Source organism: Aquarana catesbeiana, linkage group LG03 (genome assembly GCF_042186555.1).
Source record: "Aquarana catesbeiana isolate 2022-GZ linkage group LG03, ASM4218655v1, whole genome shotgun sequence".
Taxonomy (NCBI): domain Eukaryota; kingdom Metazoa; phylum Chordata; class Amphibia; order Anura; family Ranidae; genus Aquarana; species Aquarana catesbeiana.
Window position 1 is genome coordinate 630,151,809 of NC_133326.1, and position 25,782 is coordinate 630,177,590.

The 25,782-nt window shown below is 46.3% G+C and overlaps 1 protein-coding gene across 2 annotated transcripts in view; it reads left to right on the top strand.

The window, feature by feature from the left end:
• Window positions 1-25,782, top strand: part of LOC141133218 (adhesion G protein-coupled receptor E3-like) — a 199,580-nt gene that overhangs the window by 155,446 nt on the left and 18,352 nt on the right. For both annotated transcript variants that reach the window (XM_073622455.1, XM_073622456.1), the window contains exon 13: window positions 11,935-12,170. In XM_073622455.1, coding sequence (XP_073478556.1) covers window positions 11,935-12,170 — 236 coding nt within the window. The remainder of the gene's footprint in view (window positions 1-11,934; window positions 12,171-25,782) is intronic.

Consider the following 25,782-nt stretch of genomic DNA (forward strand, 5'->3'; position numbering starts at 1 on the left):
AGGACTAAAATGGCATTTTAATTTTAGTCCCATTTTAGTCTTCTGCAATTGTTTTAGTTTTAGTCGTATTTAGTCGACTAAATCTCCAGTACATTTTAGTCGACTAAAATGTTTTAGTCGTTTTAGTCGACTAAATTAACACTGCTAAGGACTAAGAGGATATCCAAAGTTTTAGAGTTGTCATGAGACCATGAAATGTGGAAAAATCTTCCTTTAGAGACTAAGGTTTTAGTAACAATTGTCTAATATGAGAATTCCCTTATCTGAAAGATTTATGTTCACTTCCTATTGAATCTACAAAATTTTCCCAGCATGCCACAGACAGACAAAAAAATAACCTCATAGAAGATTTAACTCTCCCCAGCTCTATTCAATACAGCGAAAACTTGAAGGGGTTGGCTCAGTGCTGTAATAACAGAACTTTAAATTGCAGCTGCTTAAATGTGTCTGGAATATGCTCCAATTACACAAACTTGAAATGTTTAAAAGTTGTTTGACTTTCAACTAGAAACTGTGAATGTGCATCTCTTTGATGCTGACTAGGGATGAGCTTCGTGTTCGAGTCGAACCCATGTTCGACTCGAACATCGTCTGTTTGCCCGTTCGCCGAATTGCGAACGATATGGGCCGTTCGCGCCAAATTCGTGTGGCGTGTCACGGCCCATAATTCACTGCGGCATCGCAGTGCATTGCTGGCTGATGATTGGCCAAGCATGCACTATGACCCGCATGCTTGGCCAATCACAGCGCCGTCAGTAGAGAGAGCTGTAATTGGCCAAAGCCAGGGTGGCTTTGGCCAATTATGGCTCAGGGGGTTTAGAACACGCCCAACACTATATAAGGCCACCTGCACGGCGGCCCTGTGTAGTGCGTTCTGGCGTGCTTGGAGAGAGCGATAGTAGTGTCATTTCATTTGAGTTAGCTAGATTAGGCAGGACAGTCAGTGAGTTAGCTGCACTTACAGTGTATTGTGTATATATATATGCATCCCAGGTGTTGTGTGTGTGTATATATATATATATATATATATATATATACACTGTATTCAGTTTAGCTAGATCCGTTCCTGTTATCTTCCTACTGACAGGCAGGCTTGTCTTGTTACAGTATTTACAGCTACCTGAAGAAAATTGCTGGTGTTCTTTTGATCCTATTAGTACCACAGTCAGGCAGCTAGACTATTTACAGTTAGTGTAGTGCGTCCTCTTCACAGTGTTCAGTTAAAGCTACAAGTTAGTTTAGTGTGACCTCTGCACAGTGTTCAGCTAATACTACAAGTTAGGGTAGTGCGTCCTCCTCACAGTGTTCAGCTAAAGCTACAAGTTTTCTTACAAGTTTTTCTGATCCTATCACTACCGCAGGCAGCTAAATAAGCTACAAGTTCCTTTTTTGCAAGCTCTGCACAGTGTTCACCTAAAGCTACCTGTAGAAGGTTGGTGGTGTTTTCCTGATCCTAGCACTACCGCAGGCAGCTAAATAAGCTACAAGTTCGTTTTTTGCGAGCTCTGCACAGTGTTCACCTAAAGCTACCTGTTGAATGTTGGTGGTGTTTTCCTGATCCTATCACTACCGCAGGCAGCTAAATAAGTTACAAGTTATTTTTTTGCGAGCTCTGCAGTGTTCACCTAAAGCTACCTGTAGAAGGTTGGTGGTGTTTTCCTGATCCTATCACTACCGCAGGCAGCTAAATAAGCTACAAGTTTGTTTTTTGCGAGCTCTGCACAGTGTTCAGCTAAAGCTACTTGTAGAAGGTTGGTGGTGTTTTCCTGATCCTATCACTACCGCAGGCAGCTAAATAAGCTACAAGTTATTTTTTTGCGATCTCTGCACAGTGTTCACCTAAAGCTACCTGTAGAAGGTTGGTGGTGTTCTCATACTACAGGCAGGCAGTTGATCTTGCTAGCTGCAGTATCAGTATATATATATATATATATATATATATATATATATATATATATATATATCCCAGCTTAGTGCAGCTACAGGCCATTAGTATGTCTGGAAGGCCAACAAGGAGAGGCAGACAGTCACAAGCCAATAAAAGAGGGCAAGCAGGCTCTGTGTCTAGAGGCAACAGTGCTGGTCATGGAGATGGTGCATCCTCATCAGCACGTGGCTGTGGGACACGCTTGGCCTTTTTTTCGGCAGCTGGCCGTGTTGAGCCGAAGACTTGGTCGAGTGGATGACCAAGCCGTCCTCATCCCCCTCATCCTCTCTCACCCATGCTCAGGGTACTTTGTCTGCCAAAGCAGCTGCCAACGTGGCCTCTTCCCTCGGCTTAATGGCATCAGTGACTCCTTCCCTAGCCCCACCATGTCCTCCTGAGGAGTCCCTCGAACTGTTTGACCACAGTGTTGGCTACATGCTCCAGGAGGATGCCCAGCGTTTAGAATGCTCTGATGATGATACTGAGCTAGATGAAGGCAGTAACGTGAGCACGGACAGAGGGGGTGCCCAAGAAGGACAGCAATCTGGCAGTCATGCTCCCCCTGCTGCAGCATACTGCCAGGTTTGCTCCAGTGATGAGGAGGGAGGGCATGATGAGGTCACTGACTCAATGTGGGTGCCTGATAGGAGAGAGGAGGAGGAGGCACATCACCAACGAGGCAGGATGCCCTCCAGGGGCCAGCCTAAGGGCAGCACACTGACTGCATCACACCCCAAAGCTCCGCCTGTGCAGGGCGCTGCTGTCTCTGCACGTTATTCCAAAAGTTCTTTGGTCTGGGCCTTTTTTGAGACGAGTGCATCAGATCGCACCTCTGCTATTTGCAACATATGTCTCAAGCGTATCTCGCGTGGCCAAAACATCTCCCGCTTGGGCACTACATGCTTGACCAGACATATGTTGACCTGCCATGCAGTTCGTTGGCAAGCGTATCTAAAAGACCCACACCAAAGAACAAAGAGGACCTCTCCTTGCTCCTCATCAGCTGAGATCTCCAACCCCACTATACCTTCGGTCCTCTCTGAGACCTGCACTGAGAGGAATGAAGGTGTAAAATTAGGTGTGTCACAGCCAAGTACTTGTGGGCAATCTGCTTTCGGTACACCGACGTCAGATTGTACCAGGCACATTTCCCTGCCCCAGCTGCTGCACCGCCGAAAGAAGTTCGCTCCCAGCCATCCACATGCCCAGCGGTTGAATGCTAGCTTGGCAAAATTGCTAGCACTTCAACTGCTGCCTTTTCAGTTGGTAGACTCTGCCCCCTTCTGTGAGTTTGTGGAATGTGCGGTTCCTCAGTGGCAGGTACCCAAACGCCACTTTTTCTCATGGAAGGCGATTCCGGCTCTCTACCGGCATGTGGAAGGCAATGTCCATGCCTCGCTGGACAGGACGGTCAGTGGTAAGGTGCATATTACCGCTGACTCATGGTCCAGCAGGCATGGACAGGGACGTTACCTTAGTTTCACTGCGCATTGGGTGACTCTGCTGGCAGCTGGGAAGGATGCAGGACAAGGTGCAGTAGTGTTGGAGGTTGTTCCGCCACCACGCCTCCAAAATGCCACTACTAATGATTGTGACACACCTCTCTCCTCCACCCCCTCCTCTTCTTCTTCCTCCATGGCCTCTTCCTGTGCTTTGTCCTCGGAACCAGCGGTGCTCCGTAGCCGTTCAAGGGGCTACGCAAGTATGCAGGCCAAGAGATGCCATGCTGTGCTTGAGCTGGTGTGCTTGGGGGACCGGAGCCACACTGGGGCAGAGGTTCTGTCAGCTCTGCAGGGGCAGGTTCAGAGGTGGTTGACGCCACGCCAACTTAAGGCAGGAATGGTGGTTTGCGACAATGGCACCAACCTCCTCGACAGGGACAAATGACCCATGTGCCCTGTTTGGCTCACGTCCTTAACTTGGTGGTGCAGCGGTTCTTGGGCAGGTACCCGGGCTTACAGGATGTCCTGAGGCAGGCCAGGAAAGTCTGTGTGCATTTCCGCCGGTCATATAATGCCAGTGCTCGGCTGGCAGACCTCCAAAAGAAGTTTAATCTGCCCAAGAACCGCCTAATCTGTGACATGCCCACCAGGTGGAACTCAACGTTGGCCATGCTGCAGCGGCTGCATACGCAGCAGAGGGCCATCAATGAGTACCTGTGCGACTATGGCACCAGGACAGGGTCAGGGGAGCTTGTTTTTTTTCCCCATGCCAGTGGGCCATGATCAGGGATGCATGCACTGTCCTGTCACCATTTGAGGAAGCCACGAGGATGGTGAGCAGTGACAGTGCATGCGTCAGTGACACTGTCCCCCTTGTCTACCTGTTGGAGCACACGCTAATAATGGACAGGGCACTTGAGGCAGAACACAGGCAGGAAGAGGAGGACTTCCTTAGCTCTCAAGGCCCCCTTTATCCATACAGTGTTCTTGCGTGCCCGCCGATCACACAGGAAGAGGACGAGGAGGATTGTGTCAGTATGGAGGTGGAGCCTGGCACTCAGCATCAGCAGCAGTCTTTAAGGGATCAGTCCCAAGAAACACTTGGACTTGTACATGGCTGGGAGGAGGTGGCTGCGGACCATGTCGTCCTTAGTGACCCAGAGGACTTCGGACCGAATGCCTCAGCAAACCTACGCTGCATGGCCTCCCTGATCCTGCAAAGCCTGCGGAAGGATCCTCGTATTCGTGGTATCAAGGAGAAGGACCAATACTGGCTGGCAACCCTCCTTGATCCACGTTACAAGGGTAAGGTTGCGAACCTTATCTTGCCATCGCAGAGGGAGCAGAGGATGAAACATCTTCGGAAGGCCTTGCAGAAAGGTCTGTGCAACGTGTTCCCAGAGACTGGGAGGTTACAAACTCCTGTTTCTGGACAACGTGTTGCTGAGGCTTCGGTCAGTCAAAGAAGGAGTGGTGGAGAAGGTGGCCATCTGACCAGTGGCGTTGTTATGGGGGTGCGGAGGGTGCGGCCCGCACCGGATGACACCCGCCAGAGGGGTGACACCGGGGCCGCCGCTAAACATTATAGCTTCTAGCTTGCAGTGGAGTGGCGCGAGCAGGGCATTCAGCCGTGCGGGGGAGGCTGCCTATAACACTCCCCAGCTGTCACTCGGGGATCTCCAATAACTTCCGTGGCAGCCAGATTAGGTGGGCGGAGCTGGGGGTGTGGCCGCCTCCTCCACTCCTCCCACAGACCCCTTCATGCTGATCCCACAGCTGAAGGAGATAGAGCCGAGGACACAGCCCCGCCCACCCGCCCGGGTCTTCATCTGCAAGCATGAGGTATGGTATAAGTTATTGCACAGCACGCTGTCACACACCCCTACCTGTCTTGTACCACCCCAAACCTGCCCTGTACCACCCCCAAACTGCCCTGTGCCAACCCAACCTGCCCTGTACCAACCCCAACCTGCCCTGTACCACCCCAACCTGCCCTGTGCCACCCAACCTGCCCTGTACTACCCCCAACCTGCCCTGTGCCACCCAACCTGCCCTGTACCACCCCCAACCTGCCCTGGACCACCCTCAACCTGCCCTGTACCACCCCAACCTGCCCTGTGCCACCCCAACCTGTCCTGTACCACCCCAAACTGCCCTGTGCCACTCCAACCTGCCCTGTACCAACCCCAACCTGCCCATGTGCCACCCCAACCTGCCCTGTACCAACCCCAACCTGCCTTGTACCACCCCAAACTGCCCTGTACCAACCCCAACCTGCCCTGTACCACCCCAAACTGCCCTGTACCACCCCCAACCTGCCCTGGACCACCCCAAACTTGCCCTGTACCACACGCAACCTGCCCTGTATCACCCCAACCTGCCCTGTACCACCCCCAAGCTGCCCTGTAAAACCCCCAACTTGCCCTGTGCCACCCCAAACTGCCCTGTACCACCACAAACTGCCAATATACCGATCCAACCTACCCCATACCACCCCAACCTGCCACTATACCACTCTATAATACCCTAACCTGCCCTGTGTCACCCCAGCCTGTCCTGTGCCACCCCTACCTGCTCTGTACCACCCCCAACCTGCCCTGTGCCACCCAACCTGCCCTGTACCACCCGCCACCTGCCCTGGACCACCCCCAACCTGCCCTGTACCACCCCAACCTGCCCTGTGCCACCCTAACCTGTCCTGAACCACCCCAAACTGCCCTGTGCCACTCCAACCTGCCCTGTACCAACACCAACCTACCCTGTGCCACCCCAACCTGCCCTGTACCAACCCCAACCTGCCCTGTACCACCCCCAACCTGCCCTGGACCACCCCCAACCTGCCCCGTGCCACCCCAAACTGCCCTGTACCAACCCCAACCTGCCCTGTACCACCCCCAAACTGCCCTGTACCACCCCCAACCTGCCCTGGACCACCCCAACCTGCCCTGGACTACCCCAAACCTGCCCTGTACCACCCCCAACCTGCCCTGTACCACCCCCAACTTGCCCTGTGCCACCCCAAACTGCCATGTACCACCCCAAACTGCCAATATACCAATCCATCCTACCCCATACCACCCCAACCTGCCACTATACCACTGTATAATACCCTAACCTGCCCTGTGTCACCCCAGCCTGCCCTGTGCCATCCCTACCTGCTCTGTACCACCCCCAACCTGCCCTGTACCATCCCCAACCTGCCCTGTACCACCCCCGAACTGCCCTGTACCACCCCAACCTGCCACTATACCACTCTATAATACCCTAACCTGCCCTGTGTCACCCCAGCCTGCCCTGTGCCACCCCTACCTGCTCTGTACCATCCCCAACCTGCCCTGTACCATCCCCAACCTGCCCTGTACCACCCCCGAACTGCTCTGTACCACCTCAACCTGCCAATATACCAATCCAACCTACCCCATACCACCCCAACCTGCCACTATACAACTCTATAATACCCTATGAACAATTAGGAGAAGAAAAGTGGAACTTTAAATGAAGCATGTCATTGAGGATAAGGAAATTGCATGTGAATGAATAAGATTGATTTGGATTGAATTTAATGTCATTAACCCCTAGGGGTAGTCCATGATTATTAAGCATAAATTGATAAAGTCATAAATACATTGGAGTACAGATATAATCATAAAGATTAATGTATGTATTGATAATAAAAGAATCTTTTGTGCAAACAATTCAATGGACATACATTGATGCAGTTCATAACAGAAATACATTTCCAAACAAAATTAACATAACAAAACCAATGTTTTTTCGAGTCTGTACTTATACCATGTGATTTATGTTCATTTTGATTAATACATCATATTGTCACAGGTCACTTCTTCTAAATTTCTATAATACCCTAACCTGCCCTGTGCCACCCGAACCTGCCCTATACCACCCCAACCTGCTACTATACCATTCTATACCACCCTAACCTGTCACTATACCACCCTATACTATCATTTACAGGGGCTGGTTTTGGGTGGGCCCTGTGACCGTGCGCTGCCTGCAGGGTACTGGGCAGCCTAGGCAGGAGGGGAGGTGACACCATGTTTTACCGCACCAGGTGACACCAACCCTAGTGACGCCACTGCGTCTGACCGATGCGTTCAGACAATTTTTTAGTCCGCAGCCCCAAGGTATGATCGGTTGCAGCAACCATCGCCAGCGTCTGTTTTACATGGTGCAGGAATACCTAGGGGCAAGATCTGACTTGGACACCTTTCCCACCAAAAATCCTCTGGGTTACTGGGTCTTGAGGATGGATCACTGGCCAGACCTTGCAAAGTATGCAATTGAGCTACTGGCCTGTCTTGCATCCAGCGTTCTTTCAGAATGCACATTCAGTGCTTCTGGAGGCTTTGTAACCGATCACAGGGTGCGTCTGTCCACCGACTCGGTCGATCGACTGACCTTCATAAAAATGAATCAGTCTTGGATCACCACCAGCTACCAAACACCTGATGCTGATGTAACCGAATAATTTTTTTTAAAATCTCAGATCAATTCAAAGACTGCCTATGCTGATGCTGAGTGACTATCCTGAGTAATTATCCTCTTCCTCCTCAATGATCATGCTGATAGCTTGTAAGAACGTTTTTGGTTCTGGGCGCCGCGACCAGTGCCTAAGGCCCAATTTTTCAGCCCCTGTTTAACAGGGGAGTGTAATTACAATTTTTGATGCAATACTTTGCAGCAGGGCTCGTTTCTGCGTTCCAACTAGAGTATCTGTGAGGAGTTGCAGTGTTGTGGCACCAGCACCAGTGCCTAAGGCCCAATTTTCCAGCCCCTGTTTAACAGGGGCGTGTAATTACAATTTTTGATGCAATACTTTGCAGCAGGGCTCGTCCCTGCGTTCCAACCTGAGTATCTGTGAGGGATTGCAGTGTTGTGGCACCAGCACCAGTGCCTAAGGCCTAATTTTTCAGTCCCTGTTTAACAGGGGTGTGTAATTACAATTTTTGATGCAATACTTTGCAGCAGGGCTCATTTCTGCATTCCAACTAGAGTATCTGTGAGGGGTTGCAGTGTTGTGGCACCAGCACCAGTGCCTAAGGCCTAATTTTTCAGCCCCTGTTTAACAGGGGTGTATAATTACAATTTTTGATGCAATACTTTGCAGCAGGACTCGTTTCTGCGTTCCAACTAGAGTATCTGTGAGGGGTTGTAGTGTTGTGGCACCAGCACCAGTGCCTAAGGCCCAGTTTTTTAGCCCTTTGTTCAACAGGGGCATGTAATTACAATTCTTGATCTAATATTTCACAGCAGGGCCCGTTTCTGCGCCCACCAAGAGCGAGTGAGGACTTACAGTGTTGTGGCACTAGCACCACCAACCACCAAAGGCCCAATTTTTCTGCCCCTGTTCAACAGGGGCATGTAATTACAATTCTTGATCTAATATTTGACAGCAGGGCCCTGTGAGGGCTTACAGTGTTGTTGCCACAACAACACCTAAGGCCCAAATTTCTGCTGACTATATAGGGCAGGCCCCTACTTTCAAACATCCAACTTACAAACGACTCCTACTTGCAAACGGAAGGAGACAACAGAAAGTGAGATGAAATCTACCCCTAGGAAGGGAAATTATCTCCTGTAATGCCCTGTACACACGGTCGGACTTTGTTCGGACATTCCGACAACAAAATCCTAGGATTTTTTCCGACGGATGTTGGCTCAAACTTGTCTTGCATACACACGGTCACACAAAGTTGTCGGAAAATCTGATCGTTCTAAACGTGGTGACGTAAAACACGTACGCCGGGACTATAAACGGGGCAGTGGCCAATAGCTTTCATCTCTTTATTTATTCTGAGCATGCGTGGCACTTTGTCCGTCGGATTTGTGCACACACGAACGGAATTTCCGACAATGGATTTTGTTGTCGGAAAATTTTATATCCTGCTCTCAAACTTTGTGTGTCGGAAAATCCAATGGAAAATGTGTGATGGAGCCTAAACATGATCGGAATTTCTGTCAACAAGGTCCTATCACACATTTTCCGTCGGAAAATCCGACCGTGTGTACAGGGCATAAGAGTTAATATGGGAAAAACATTTCTCCTTTCCACTGATGCTTTATCACCAATCCTTGTTTCACAAAAAAAACCAAATTTTCAAAAAACATTTGTCATTGGGACAAAAAGTGAGGTGAAATCTTCTGAAGAGGAGCACAGACAGCAAAACAAATGTCACAGGGGTGATAACCCCTCCCTATGTTTTCCAAAAAGCTTAAAATAGATTTTTTGGCTGGAGCTAAACACCTTAAAAATGTACCAGTTCAAAATTACAAACAGATTCTACTTAACAACAAACCTACAGTCTGTCTTGTTTGCACTGCCTGTATACTGTTGTTCAGAGTACAGAGCCTGTATACTGCTGTTTCCTTTTTTAATTTGGGTGCGGGGTTCCCCTTAATATCCATACAAGACCCAAAGGGCCTGGTAATGGACTGGGGGTACTCATGCCGTTTGTCTCACTGATTTTCATCCATATTGCCAGGACCCGACATTACTTTAAAGCTGCAAGCAGTTTTAAATGACTTATTTTCCTTTAAAAATGACATTTTGTGCAGGGACTGTTCTAAGCAAGGGAAGCGCCACTGTACAGGCATACTATAGACACCCTACAGGTACGATATTTAAAGGAATATTTCACTTTTTTTTTTTTTTTACTTTAAGCATCATTAAAATCACTGCTCCTGAAAAACAGACGTTTTTAAACGTTTTTTTTGCATTGATACATGTCCCCTGGGGCAGGACCCGGGTCCCCAAACCCTTTTTAGGACAATACCATGCAAATTAGCCTTTAAAATGAGCACTTTTGATTTTGAACGTTCGAGTCCCATAGACGTCAATGGGGTTCTAACGTTTGTGCGAATTTTCGGTCCGTTCACAGGTTCTGGTGCGAACTTAACCGGGGGGTGTTCGGCTCATCCCTAATGCTGACAATTAAGGGTCTACCTACCTGAACTGCTGCCATCTAGGCATTGACCAGAACCCACGCTGTTCACAGTTCTCCAAATAGGAGAACTAAATGGCCAGATTTGGTCACTTCTCCTGCCCAAGCCTGCTGCACATTGAAGTGATTCATTTAGTGGTAGCATTACTATCGCTGCTAAATGACAGCTTCTGGATGTCCATCTGCCACCTTGTTTCAATTTGTGACAGGTATTGTCAGCAACCAATTATGGTCATGAATACATTTGGTCCATAACATCAGCCAGCATCCCCGGCCGACTTGTTGACATTTATCTACAATGTCAGAGGGTCATCAGGGTGATGTTCATCATGATAGATGGTGAATCTACATCACTGGATGATGTGATTGATGTTGTATTTACAACAAAGGACGTGCATTAAAAATATGTTTTCTACTAAGTTTATGTGTTTATTTACTTTCTCAATTTTCTTTTATTAAGAGTAGCAAGGGTTACTATGTACTCATTCACATAGGGGAAGGTTGGAAATCTGAAGAGCCCCTTATTCTTAAGTCCTCCCCCAACATACCAGCACATCCACTGACAAAGGGATGTGGATGTGAGGCCCTTGTCTCCATCAACATGGGAACAAGGTGCCTTGCTAGGATGGGGCAAGGTACCATCACAATGTTGAGGGCATGTGGCCTGGTATGATTAAGGAAGAGAAGGGGTGCACACTTGCTGGCCCTCCATTTCCTGAACAGCTAGGCTGTATGCTTGGAAAAAGGGTTTGGTATAGAATATAGAGAGGGACACCACACAAAAAGATTATGTGGATGTAGCGTCACATATGGTGACCCATCACATTTCGCTACCCACTGGAGTGTGCATGCGCGACGCCGCCATATGCGTTCCAACACTTTTACGACAAAACTCCACTCTTAAGTCCAGGTTCAAGCCCCACCATCCAAGTGGACATAGAGTTAGATTATAATTATGCTGAGTGAAGCAAGGGCGAGCCCGAAGCGTGGCGAGCGAAGCGAGCCCATGAGGGGTGTGGAGTTTTGTCGTAAAAGTGTTGGAATGCATATGGCGGCATCGCGCATGCACACTCCAGCGGGTAGCAAAATGTGATGGGTCGCCATATGTGACGAAACATGGGCTCCCCCCTAAAATCCATACCAGATCCTTATCCTAAATAGGAATCTGGTGTAGATTGTTAAGAGGGACCCGTATAAAAAACAATGACATGGGCTACTCCTTAAAATCTATATCAGACCCTTATTCTAGATATGGATCTGGTATTAATGTTTAATGGGGACCTCACACAAAAAACATAAACAAATGACCTAAGTACCCTCTTAATATACATACCAGAGTCTAATTCATGAAGGAGAGGGGTGACAAGCATGTAATTCCCCCTTTCCAAACCATACCAGACCACATGCCTTTAACATTGGAAGAGTACTTTGTCAAGGGGGCACAGTTCATGTACAGTTTTAAGGCATTCTCCAAGAGTTTAAAGTAATTGCATGTTTTTAATGCTGCTCCATAAAACTTAATAAAAGATCCACTCGCTGTTGAGTTGTATTTCTTTAAAAAAGCAGAAAAAAAGCAATTACAGTTGTTTTCTTATTTATTCAGCTTGTTTGCAGCATCATTGCTGGTGGACTCCATTTCTTGTTCCTCTGTGCATTCTCTTGGATGACTATTGAGAGCGTCCTCCTCTTCATGACAGTCCGAAACCTGCAGGCTGTCAATTATATTTCCTCTCAGCGCTCAAGATTTTCAATCATGTGTCTTCTGGCCTTTGGAGTGCCAACTGTGATTGTGGGGGTCACAATAGCTGTTGGTTTCAAAAAGTATCGTTCCCTCAACTAGTAAGTTTCACTCTTTTATTCTGTATTATTACCATGGCAAAGATAAATAATGTTTTACATTGGCAGAAATTTTGGGGCATATTTTATAATGGTCTCAATATTTTTTACCGATATATTAGTAATATCTACAAGTATAGGGTTATATTAAACTTTAGGTTGAATGTTATGGCTTTGTTTGGGATTTTGCCCCCCCCCCTGCCAAAATGCTGCAATAAAATTGGAGAGATAAAACTATGGGGAAAAGTTATTTAACCTGTTGGCGTCCGCGCTATAGCCGAATGACAGCCACAGCACGGAACTGAATTTCCTGGAGGCCGTCATATGACGGCCTCCCCTTTGCACGCGCCCCCTCCAGGGCGCGCGCAGTGCACACTGTGATCACCGAGTCACTGAGACTCGGGTGATCACAGATCCGAGTAGGGGCCGATCCCGGCCCCTTACCACATGATCAGCTGTCAGCCAATGACAGCTGATCACATGATGTAAACAAAAGCTTGGTAATCGTTCTTTTTTTTCTCCTCACGCTGACAGCGTGAGGAGAAAAAAAAAGCTGATCACCAGCTTATGTGCAAGGGACATCGGTCCAGAAGAGGAAGAGGCGATTCTGCCTCATCTGTGCCACCAATACCCCCTGCCAGTGCCACCTGCCATTGCCACCTGCCAGTGCCCACAGTGCCCACCAGTGCCACCTATCAATGACCATGAGTGCCAGCTATCAATGCCCACAAGTGCAACCTATCAATGCCCACCAGTGGTGCCAATCAGTGCCACCTAGCAGTGCTGCCTATCAGTGTAACCAACCAGTGCCGATCAGTGCCTATTATTGCCACCCATCAGTGCCCATCGCTGCCACTCATCAGTGCCCATCACTGCCACCTATCGGTGCCCATCAGTTCCGCCTCATCAGCGTACATCAATGAAGGAGAAAAATTACCTATTTGCAAAATTTTATAACAAAATATAAAAAAAAATTTAAATTTTTTTAAAAATTCTGTATTTTTACATTTTTTTAAAAAATAAAAACCGCAGAGGTGATCAAATACCACCAAAAGAAAGCTCTATTTGTGGGAAAAAAATGATAAAAATTTCATTTGGGTACAGTGTTGTATGACTGCGCAATTGTCATTCAAAGTGCATCAGCGCTGAAAGCTGAAAATTGGTCTGGACAGGAGGGGGGTTTAAGTGCCCAGTAAGCAAGTGGTTAATATACGCTATATTACCAAAAGTATTGGGACTCCTGCCTTTACACGCATATGAACTTTAATGGCATCCCAGTCTTATTCCATAGGGTTCAATATTGACTTGGCCCATCCTTTGCAGCTATACCAGCTTCAACTCTTCTGGGAAGGCTGTCCACAAGGTTTAGGAGTGTGTCTATGGGAATGTTTGACCATTCTTCCAGAAGCCCATTTGTGAATTCAGGCACTGATGTTGGAGAGAAGGCCTGGCTCGCAGTCTGCACACTAAGTCATCCCAAAGGTGGTATATTGGATTGAGGTCAGAACTCTGTGCAGGCCAGTTAAGTTCCTCCACCCCAAACTCGCTCATCCATGTCTTTGCGCACTGGTACACTGTAAAAAATATTGTGCTGGGTCTACTCAAAAAAATTGAGGCAACTATTTGCATCAGCTTTTTAAGTACTGTCAACTAAACTTATTTTTGTCTGACTCATTAGACTTTTCATGTTTTCAACTTTGTTGTTTTAAGTAAAGCCAACTTAATTTTTTCAGTTTATAGACCATAGTGTTTTAAGTTAGGAATACATACCTTAACTTGTCTGGAACTATAGTTTTAACTACTTGCTTACTGAGCACTTAAACCCCCTTCCTGCCCAGACCAATTTTTAGCTTTCAGTGCTCTAACACTTTGAATGACAATTACTCAGTCATGCAACACTGTACCCAAATGATTTTTTGTTCTTTTTTCATACAAATAGAGCTTTCTTTTGGTGGTACAGTAGAACCTCGGATTGCGAGTAACACGGTTAACTTCGCAATACGAGCACTGTATTTTTAAAAATCGTAACTCGGTTTGCGAGTGTTGTTTTACAAAACAAGCACGATTCAGGACCAAAGCGTGTACAGTACTGCGTTTGGCCTGAGGTAGGTGGGCGCAGGAGCCGTTCGGAAATGCACAGAAAGGCCCGAGGACAGCTCGGCTGACCTCGGCAAACCTCGGGGACGGAGTCTTTCTGGCTTTTCCGGACATTTCCAAGGCTCTCCGGTGCCCCCCCACCTCTGGCCGCATGCGGTATTGCATGCCATTGAAGTCAATGCGGGACAAATTATTTTCGTTTCTATTGACTTCAATGGGGAAACTCGCTTTGATATGCGAGTACTTTGGATTACGAGCATTCTACTGGAACGGATTATGCTCGTAATCCAAGGTTCCACTGTATTTGATCACCTCTGGGCTTTTTATTTTTTGTGCTATAAATGAAAAAAGACTGAAAAGTTTCTGTGATAATAGAATTTTTATAACAGCTTACCTGTAAAATCCTTTTCTTGGAGTACATCATGGGACACAGAGGTCCCGTGATGTACGATAAAGAAAAATTTTTGCAAATTAGTAATTTTTCTTCATACATTTTGCCCACAATTTATACTGCTACATATGTTTGGTAAAAATAACCCAAATTTGTGGATATTATGTGGTCTGTGTGAAAGAGTCTACAAACTATGGTGCAAATCATAAAAAAATGATCACATCTGATGTACTGGCGGCCTATCTCATTTCTTGAGACCCTAACAAGCCAGGAAAGTACCAATGCCCCCCAAATGACCTCTTTTTTGGAGAGTAGACATAGTAATTATTTAGTAAGAGGCATGTTGAGTTATTTGAAGTTGTAATTTTTTTCCCACAATTCTTTGCAAAATTAAGATTTTTTTTTCACAAAATTGTCATTGTAATAGCTTTTTTCTCTCACATGGCATGTGCATACCACAAATGACACCCCAAAATACATTCTGCTACTCCTGAGTATTACGATACCACATGTGTGGGACTTTTTCACTGCCTGGCCACATACAGAGGCCCAACATGCAAGGAGTACCATCAGGTGTTCAAGGAGCATAAATTAGACATCTAACTTGTTGACTGCCTATTACAATTTTGAAGGCCCTGGAACACCAGGACCAGGAAACGCCCACAAATTGACCCCATTTTGGAAAGCTAACACCCCAACGTAGAATATATGAGGCATAATGAGTCTTTTGAACGGTTCATTTTTTTCCAGAAGTTTTTGGAAAATGTGGAATATATATATGAAAACACATTTATTTTACACAACGTTGTGCGTTTATAAGACATTTCCAACACATAGCATTTACATAGCAAAAATTACACCCCCAAATACATTCTGCTACTCCTCCTGAGTATAACGATACCACATGTGGGAGACTTTTACACAGCCTTGCCACATACAGAGGCCCAACATTGAAGTAGTACCTTTAGGTGTTCTAGGAGCATATATTACACATATCATTTCTCAACCACTATTACACTTTTGAAGGCCCTGGAGCACAAGGACAATGGAAACGCCCACAAAATAACCCCATTTTGGAAAGCTAACACCTCAACGTATAATCTATGAGGCATAATGAGTCTTTTGAACAGTTCATTTTTTTCCAGAAGTTTTGGGAAAATGTGGAAAAAAAATGAAAATGCATTTTTTAACACAAATTGCCGGTTTATAAGATATTTCCAACACATAGCATTTACATAGCAAAAATTACACCCCAAAATACATTCTGCCTCTCCTTCTGAGTATGGCGATACCAAATGTGTGATACTTTTACACAGCCTGGCCACATACAGAGATCCAACATGCAAGGAACACCGTCAGGTGTTCCAGGGACACATAGCATGCACATACCAAGAATTACACCCCAAAATACATTATGCTGAGCAAAGGGTAAACAAAAGATTGCCTGTGGTTTTAGTAGCGCATTTGTCCACAGGAGTATATCACTGGTGCAGGCAGCAGGCAGGGACTTGGTTAACACAATTGTCCAGGCAGCAGGCAGGGATACTGTCCGTATACAGTCCAGGGTCAGTGCAGGCAGAGATATTGTCAGTAGACATGTGCATTCGTTTTCGTCCGAATGCATTTTCGTCCGAATTTCAGGTATTTTCGTTATCGTTTTAACAAACGATAACGAAAGTGCAGAGTCCGAAAAACGAAAGATCCGACATAAACAAATGCTTTATTTTCGTTGCTACAACAGTTCGATATAGATAGGAGATTCGACATGATGATGACAATAACAATCTGTCCATCAAACCTGTGGTCGAATGTGCCTAACCTTAACTCTATTAGTCCAAGATTATTCTACATAGAGAGAAAAGATTTGACGTAGAGAGAAAAGATTCGACGTAGGGGAGAAAAGATTCAACGTAGGGGAGGAAAGATTCGACGTAGGGGAGAAAAGATTCGACGTAGGGGAGGAAAGATTCGACGTAGGGGAGGAAAGATAAATAAAAATAATGATGATGATGAATGTTATTGGCTGATTGTAACCAAAGAGGAGGAGCAGTAAAATAGCTAGAACTAAGTACACACGTACTTTGGCTTATGGTGTCTGTTGAAAGTTCTAAGAAGATTCGACGGAGCAGGTAAACTATACGGCGTCGCACAGTTTAGCTGCTCCGTCGAATCTTCTTTGAACATTCGACAGACACCATAAGCATTCAATGACAGATTCGACCTCAATTAGGATTTTCGGACTAATGCAATTTTTAACGAAAACCGAAATAAATAAAAACAAATTTCGGGAGTAACTAAATAAATGTATTTTTTTGGACGAAAACGAAATTCCGAAACGAAATATTTCAGTGTGCACATGTCTATCAGCAGTGCCAAAAATATTAGTCCTGGTAGTAGGCAGGAACATGGTCCATGTGGTGTGGTCAGTGCGACAGGCAGAGGCATGATGGCAGTAAGTTCTACAGGCAGCAGGCAGAAGTAGGGCCTCGTTCAGGACAGAATGGGGACAGAGGTAGAGGCTTCTCCCACCCAAATCTCTTTGAAGCCTCTGAGTCTCCAGACCCTAATCTAGAAATGAGAAAACAAAAAAAATGTTTTCTTTATCCAGAAAAATTTTGAAGCCCCTAACATATGTGAGACCCCTGTGTTGAATCCCACTAGTCCAGTAGCAGGCAGGGGCATAACTAGAAATCCAAGGGCCCCATAGCAAAATGTTGTATGCCCCCCCCCCCGCAACCCCCCCCTCCCCACCAAAAAAATGAACTAATGCCATTGAACAACAGATTACCACACTCACATATATTAAGAGCTTTAAAGTGCTGGTGTCAGTGCTCTCTTATCTCAGTGCTGGTGTCAGTGCTCTCTTTTCTCAGTGCTGGTGTCGGTGCTCTCTTATCTCAGTGCTGGTGTCGGTGCTCTCTTATCTTAGTGCTGGTGTCAGTGCTCTCTTATCTCAGTGCTGTCTTATCTCAGTGCTGGTGTCAGTGCTCTCTTATCTCAGTGCTGGTGTCAGTGCTCTCTATCCCAGTGCTGGTGTCAGTGCTCTCTATCTCAGTGCTGGTGTCAGTGCTCTCTTATCTCACTGCTGGTGTCAGTGCTCTCTATCCCAGTGCTGGTGTCAGTGCTCTCTATCTCAGTGCTGGTGTCAGTGCTCTCTATCCTGGTGTGCTCTCTATCCTGGTGCTGGTGTCAGTGCTCTCTATCGCAATGCTGGTGTTAGTGCTCTCTATCCTGGTGCTGGTGTCAGTGCTCTCTATCCTGGTGCTGGTGTCAGTGCTCTCTATCCTGGTGCTGATGTCAGTGTTCCCTTATCTCAGTGCTAGTGTCAGTGCTCTCTATCTCAGTGCTGGTGTCAGTGCTCTCTATCCTGGTGCTGGTGTCAGTGCTCTCTATCCCAGTGCTGGTGTCAGTGCTCTCTATCTCAGTTCTGGTGTCAGTGCTCTCTTATATCAGTGCTGTCTTATCTCAGTGCTGGTGTCAGTGCTCTCTTATCTCAGTGCTGGTGTCAGTGCTCTCTATCCCAGTGCTGGTGTCAGTGCTCTCTATCTCAGTGCTGGTGTCAGTGCTCTCTATCCTGGTGCTGGTGTCAGTGCTCTCTATCCTGGTGCTGGTGTCAGTGCTCTCTATCGCAGTGCTGGTGTTAGTGCTCTCTATCCTGGTGCTGGTGTCAGTGCTCTCTATCCTGGTGCTGGTGTCAGTGCTCTCTATCCTGGTGCTGATGTCAGTGTTCCCTTATCTCAGTGCTAGTGTCAGTGCTCTCTATCTCAGTGCTGGTGTCAGTGCTCTCTATCCTGGTGCTGGTGTCAGTGCTCTCTATCCTGGTGCTGGTGTCAGTGCTCTCTATCTCAGTGCTGGTGTCAGTGCTCTCTATCCTGGTGCTGGTGTCAGTGCTCTCTATCCTGGTGCTGGTGTCAGTGCTCTACATCCTGGTGCTGATGTCAGTGTTCCCTTATCTCAGTGCTGGTGTCAGTGCTCTCTTATCTCAGTGCTGGTGTCAGTGCTCTCTTATCTCAGTGCTGGTGTCAGTGCTCTCTATCCCAGTGCTGGTGTCAGTGCTCTCTATCTCAGTGCTGGTGTCAGTGCTCTCTATCCTGGTGCTGGTGTCAGTGCTCTCTATCCTGGTGCTGGTGTCAGTGCTCTCTATCCTGGTGCTGGTGTCAGTGCTCTCTATCTCAGTGCTGGTGTCAGTGCTCTCTATCCTGGTGCTGGTGTCAGTGCTCTCTATCCTGGTGCTGGTGTCAGTGCTCTATATCCTGGTGCTGATGTCAGTGTTCCCTTATCTCAGTGCTAGTGTCAGTGCTCTCTATCTCAGTGCTGGTGTCAGCGCTCTCTATCTCAGTGCTGGTGTCAGCGCTCTCTATCTCGGTGCTGGTGTCAGTGCTCTCTATCTCAGTGCTGGTGTCAGTGCTCTCTCAGTGCTGGTGTCAGTGCTCTCTCAGTGCTGGTGTCAGTGCTCTCTATCTCAGTGCTGGTGTCAGTGCTCTCTCAGTGCTGGTGTCAGTGCTCTCTATCTCAGTGCTGGTGTCAGCGCTCTCTATCTCGGTGCTGGTGTCAGTGCTCTCTATCCTGGTGCTGGTCTCAGTGCTCTCTATCTCAGTGCTGGTGTCAGTGCTGGTGTCAGTGCTCTCTATCTCAGTGCTGGTGTCAGTGCTCTCTCAGTGCTGGTGTCAGTGCTCTCTATCCTGGTGCTGGTGTCAGTGCTCTCTATCTCAGTGCTGGTGTCAGTGCTGGTGTCAGTGCTCTCTATCTCAGTGCTGGTGTCAGCGCTCTCTATCTCGGTGCTGGTGTCAGCGCTCTCTATCTCGGTGCTGGTGTCAGTGCTCTCTCAGTGCTGGTGTCAGTGCTCTCTATCTCGGTGCTGGTGTCAGTGCTCTCTATCTCGGTGCTGGTGTCAGTGCTCTCTATCTCAGTGCTGGTGTCAGCGCTCTCTATCTCAGTGCTGGTGTCAGCGCTCTCTATCTCAGTGCTGGTGTCAGCACTCTCTATCTCAGTGCTGGTGTTGGGGCTTTCTATCTTGGTGCTGGTGTCAGTGTCCTCTATCTGGGTGCTGGTGTCAGTGCTCACTATCTGGGTGCTGGTGTCAGTGCTCTCTATCTGGGTGCTGGTGTCGGTGCTCTCTATCTCGGTGCTGGTGTCGGTGAGGGAGGTAGCAGCGGAGAAGCCAATCAGCTGGCAGTGCCAGTGCAGGATTTGGAGCACCCGGCCCACCATGGCAGAGGATAAGCCCTGGACTGGGAACTCCTAACCCCCCCACTGGAGCCCTGCATAGGCAGGGGTAAGGGCAGGGTGGAGGGAGGGGTCAGGGGCTGTCAATCACAGGTGAACACACTGGGACACTGGCACAGGACTGAGCTGTCCTTACTGTTAGTGACAAATGATCAGGAAGAATGGAGTGGGGGGATGGGGGCAGGGGTGGATGTAAAGACCAGTCTCTGGCTGTGCCTGAGGGATGCTGCAGGAACATGGATGGGGGGGGTGGCTCTCTCACAAAAAAATGTTGGTCGCTGGCTGCAGAAAAGGTTGTGGCATGGTAGTAGCTTTGCCTCTCCCTGCAGCTGCAGCCCCTGATTCCCCCACCCCCTCCCCCACTGATTGAGAGGGGCAGCCCAGACACCTCTTCTCTCCTACCTTCCCTTCTGTCTGATCGGCTCCATACAGCGCTCGTGAGGGCTCCTCTGCGGTGCCTTCCTCTTCCACCCCTCCTCCGGGGTGTGTGGAAACCGCTGCTCCACTGAGCACTCCAGTGGTAGGGGGGGTGATGGCTGGGGAGGGGGGGACGCGATCTGTGTCTCCCGAGGGAATTGTGCTTACTGCTCAGCCTGCTGGGATCTCCTCCCCTTCTCCTCCTTAAGAGAACACAGTGCTGGCCCACCTCCTCCCCAAGACAGCCACGCTCCGACCCCTCTCTCCACTGCTTGGAGCGCACAGGCAACCCGTGGCGACATTTTGCAGAGGCGGCTCTTCAATCAGCCTAAATACCGAATTAGAGAGCCGCCTCTGCCGGGCCCTACACGGCTGCGGGCCCTACACGGCTGCGGGCCCCATAGCGCACGCGTGGGTCGCTATGGTGGTAGTTCCGCCACTGGTAGCAGGGTACAAGATCAGTTCAAGAGGCAGGCAAAAAAACATGGTCAAACAGTCCAAGGTCAGTTCTAGATCAGGCAGAGGTATGTACAGAATCTTTAGGCAGAAGCATGGTTGAATAACAGTCCAGGGTCAGTTACAGAGCAGGCAGTGGCATAAGTGGTGTGAAGGTAAATGGCAGGAACTGAGGATTACATTTACCATACTTCACTAGTAATTTACTAAAGTATGGTATCGGCGAAAACAGCCACCTATGCAGAGGCCTGGTTGGGAAGCTCACTGGGGACAATAATAAGACGTGTCTCTTCTGACTCCTCCACTGGCACACCTTAAATTTTTTTTACGTGTTTAGTCTGTTGGTTTGAGAGGGATTTTATCGGGAAAGTGGCGTTCGGAGAGTTGACTAAGAACCTCTGATCGGATGTTTTCTGGTTGACCGTTCGGTAATATAAGGGCAGTGAAAATTTCCTCCTGGTAGCCAAGGAAGGGTTGGGGGTTTTGGGTGGAGTTGCGGTAAATTATATGGCTAAATAAAAAAAATTAATTGCTACTTTTTTATACCAATGGTATGTCCGTCTTGTGGCAAGGTAGGGTTCCAGCATTTGGTCGTTGAAGTCGACTCCCCCCATGAACAAACTGTATTCATGGACGCATGTTGGTTTTTGGATGGGGCCATTCCTTCTGGGGATTTCCACTAAGGTATTTTTTGTGGCTCCAAGACAACATGTAAACATCCCTTCTGTCCCTCTACTTCACTGGCAGAATATCCTTGTTTCGCAGACTTGCCGTGTTTCCTCTTCTCAACTTCAGATTGACAAGGAAAGCCCTTCCGGTTCTTTCTTACGGTGCCACATGCTGGCATCTTCTTCCGGTGAAAGTTGTGGAACAGGGGCAGACTTGTGTAGAAGTTGTCTACATACAAGTGGTAGCCTTTCTCCAGTAGGGGGTATATGAGATCCCAAACAACTTTCGCGCTTGATCCCAAGTAGTCTGGCCAATTAGGGGGATGCAGCTGGGTGTCCCTCCCTTCGTACACTATGAAGGCATATGTGTACCCTGTGGCATGGTCACATATTTTGTATACCTTCACCCCATAGCGGGACATTTTGCTGGGGATAAATTGCTTGATTTTAAGCCTGCTGCTAAATTTAACAAGGGACTCGTCTACACATATGTGTTGGTCCAGGGTAAACAACTGGGGGAATATTTCTGAAAAATAATTTAGTAGTGGCCGAATTTTGTAAAGTCTGTCATAATTTGGGTCATTATGGGGAGGGCACTGGGTATTATCATTGAAATGTAGGAACCTCATGATCATGAGATATCTGGCTCTGGGCATTACCGCAGAGAAGATCGGCATGTGGTGGATGGGGTGGGTTGACCAATAGGTGAGTCACATACAAAATGTGAGGCCCAAAAAAACCTTCAACTCCTCCACTGTTAGGACTCTCCACTCGGGACGGGATTATTCAAAATAAATTGTTGTGTATACAGGTTGCACTGGGCTACAATTGATGCTAGCATGTCCTCTGTAAAAATTAAATCAAAGAATGTGATTGGGGAAAAATTCTCTGTGTCCACCTGGACTCCTGGCTGGGCAGTGAAAGGGGGAATGTTAGCTTCTCCAGAATTAGGAGGAAGCCACAAGGGGTTCTGAAGGGCATAGGGAAGACTGACATGGGTCCTAACCCTTTGGGGCTGAGGTGACAGCCCACTGGTACTTGGCCTTTCTTGCAGAGGTACTGCAGTGCTGGTGGATGCCACTGCAGTGCTGGTGGATGCCACTGCGGTGCAGGTAGATGGCACTGCGGTGCTGGTGGATGCCACTGCCTCCTCACCAGAACGCCTTCATTTGGCGAGCTGAATATCTTCCTCCTCTGAGTCTGTCAGTATTCCACTGCTGAGGACTGGCTCATAATTTACATCAGGCTCAGAATCCGAATTTGAAAGGGAATCCTGAAAAAGAGATCTCCCCGTTGCTCTCGTCGGCCGTGGAAAGTATTTGGTATGCCCCCTCGGCAGAAAAGCATCTTTTGGACATGGTTACTGGTGGTGATGAGACTGCACAGGTGTGTGCTAAGCCTGCACTGGTGTGTGCTATGCCTGCACTGATGGACTCATGAGGGTGCGTGGGGAGCAAGGAAAGGCAATGTAGATCCACTCTGTAGCTGTCATTCTGCTATAGCGCGGACGGGAACTGGTTAAGTTTAAGCCAACTCAATTTTTCCAGTTTTATAGACCATAGGTTTAAGTAAAGCCAACTCAATTTCTCCAGTTTATTGACCATAGGTTTAAGTAAGGCCTACTCAATATTTTCAGTTTATAGACCATAGGTTTAAGTTAGGAATTCATACATGTATGAATTCCTAACTTAAAACTATGGTCTATAAACTGGAAAAATTGAGTTGGCTTTACTTAAAACAACAAAGTTGAAAACATGAAAAGTCTAATGAGTCAGACAAAAATTAGTTTAGGTGGCAGTACTTAAAAAGCTGGTGAAAATAGTTGCCTCCATTTTTTTAAGTAGACTGAGCACAGTTTTTTTACAGTGCATTAACTTGTCTGGAACCATAGTTTTAAGTGATAATAACTTACCGTATTTTTTCTTGTAACTTACTCAATTTTTTTAAGTTGGTAAAACTATATTTTCCAAATGTATTTGATATACGTTTGAAGGTTATTATCTAATAATAATAATACAATAATATGTTTTTTTTAAAAAGGAATAGTCTCATGAAACAGACTTTCAAAACAAATTAACATTTATTATTTATAAAGTGTTACAAATGTAATATTAATAAAGCATCAAATGTAAATATAAACATTCAGTTGGTATCTCTCCCTCAGCGCTCATGGAAAGTGTGTTTAAAATAACAAGAGCAGCTACTATAATAATAAAACATTAAAGCAGAAATATGTCACAATGTCACAGAAACAAATACCATAAAATTAGCAGCGTTAAAATAATCCAAACGTTTTAGGATTTGTTAAAAGTTCACTAAAATAGTTAAATAAGTATGAAGTCCACTTTATATATATAATGAGGCAGATGTAAATGTAGGATTGTCCATCACAGAAAAAACGTTGCAGATAGTAATTCAAAACAATCGCCTCCTCCACACTGCACGTGTCACAATCCCCCTAGGTAATGCTCTTACCAGATGATACTGGGTTATACACTTATCTGTCTGCTCACTGCATACACTCCGTCAGATGATCCTGGGTTATACACTTGGCTTGCAATGGGTGTTGTCAGCTCTCTGCATGTAATCCATCTAGATGTTTGCTCGTCACAAGCAGAGAACAAAGATACACATAGCGTAATCCAGTACCAAAAGGTATTTATTATAAGTTTCCTTAAGATTGCACACTTACAATGTAATTCAAAATAAAAGAGCATGTAACAACAATGTATAACAAGTCGATATTCCTGACTACCTCTCACCGCTCCAGCAGTGTTCCCGGGTAAGGCAAGCAGGAAAACCGATGATGTAAGTTGCTGCGTGGTCAAGCCCTGACTAGTTTTGTGATTGCTACGTCAGAGGGCGTGCTAGATGTAAACATCTTTTTTTTTTTCTCAGCTAACCAATCAAACTTAAACATACATATGTACCATATAGTATATCTGTAAAGAACATAGAATGAATTAACTTTTCTTTTTAAGCCTTTTAGGAAAGTCATTTACACTTTTAAAGTGTGAACTTTTGAAGATAGATTCCCCACAGCTAGCTCTAATGCCCCTTACACACAGAAAAAGTCCGATGGGAGCTTTTCATCGTATATTCCGACCATGTATATGCCCCATCTGACTTTTTACGTTGAAAATTCAGACGGACTTAGATAGAGAACATGTTCTATATTTTTCCGATGGAACAAATTCCTATCGGGAAAACCACTCGTCTGTATGCTGTTCCCATGTACCAAAAATTACGCATGCTCTGAAGGAAGTACGAGACATCGTACGTGTTGTAGGTCACCATGTTCTTGACGGTCGGAATTTGGTGTGATCGTGTGTATGCAAGACAGCTTGAGCGGAATTCTGTCGGAAAAACCTTCAGAGTTTATTCTGTTGGCAAAACCGGTCGTGTGTACAGGGCATAAAAAGATCTTCTGAAAAACTTCAAAGGTATATTTTAGGTTTTTAGGGTAGCTCAGGTTAAAAACATAAATGAGTCCCATAAGAAAAACACATGCCTAAGGTACATCAGAGTTACCATTGAGAACCTCTACTCCCTCAATAACTATCCCCAAGGTGATACTGTTTTCATCGGTAACTTTGTGGATAACAAAAATATTCGGGATTAAGCTGGATATTCTTCTTGGATCTGCGAGGCATCCTCATCATCCTCATCATCCAGGTTCTGTGGAGACAAAAAACAAAATAAAGATAAAGACCAGAACAGAATGTCACAGAGGGCGTAACTAGGTCCTTTATTTGCATCAGCAATTTATTAGATTTATTTAATAAAATCTCCAAATTTCTTAAAATAAATAATCATTACATTCTTACAGCATATCATTTCTTTAATATATATTTATATATATAAATATTTAGCAAAATGCATTTCTAAGGCATCCACTCTGAATTCAGGGGGATTTAAATCTCGGGTACAACTGCCATTCCCAAAAGAAAGATTGAAAAAACAAAGGGAAATATTTATGTTATATGTGAATAAAAATATACCATTTCTTTGTGCTGCATTTGTGTTGAGTTGTGCCGCAAAAATGAAAGTTTCTGGTTTAGTTTTGCACATTAAATTTGATATTATGTGAGCTCAAACCCCGCCGAGTTTGCACCCCATGCTATTACATACAATATACCATTTATTTGTGGTGCGTTTGTGCCACTAAAACAAACGTTTATGCCGGTTTTGTTTCAGATGTTATAGTTGATGAAACCCCACCCACTTTGGACCATATGTTAATAAATTTAAAAAACAATTATACCATATGTTTGTGCTGAGCTTGTGCTTCAATAACTGGTATCGGTATAGTGTAAATCATGAGCCAGGGCATTGGCGCCCAAATAAATGACCTATGATA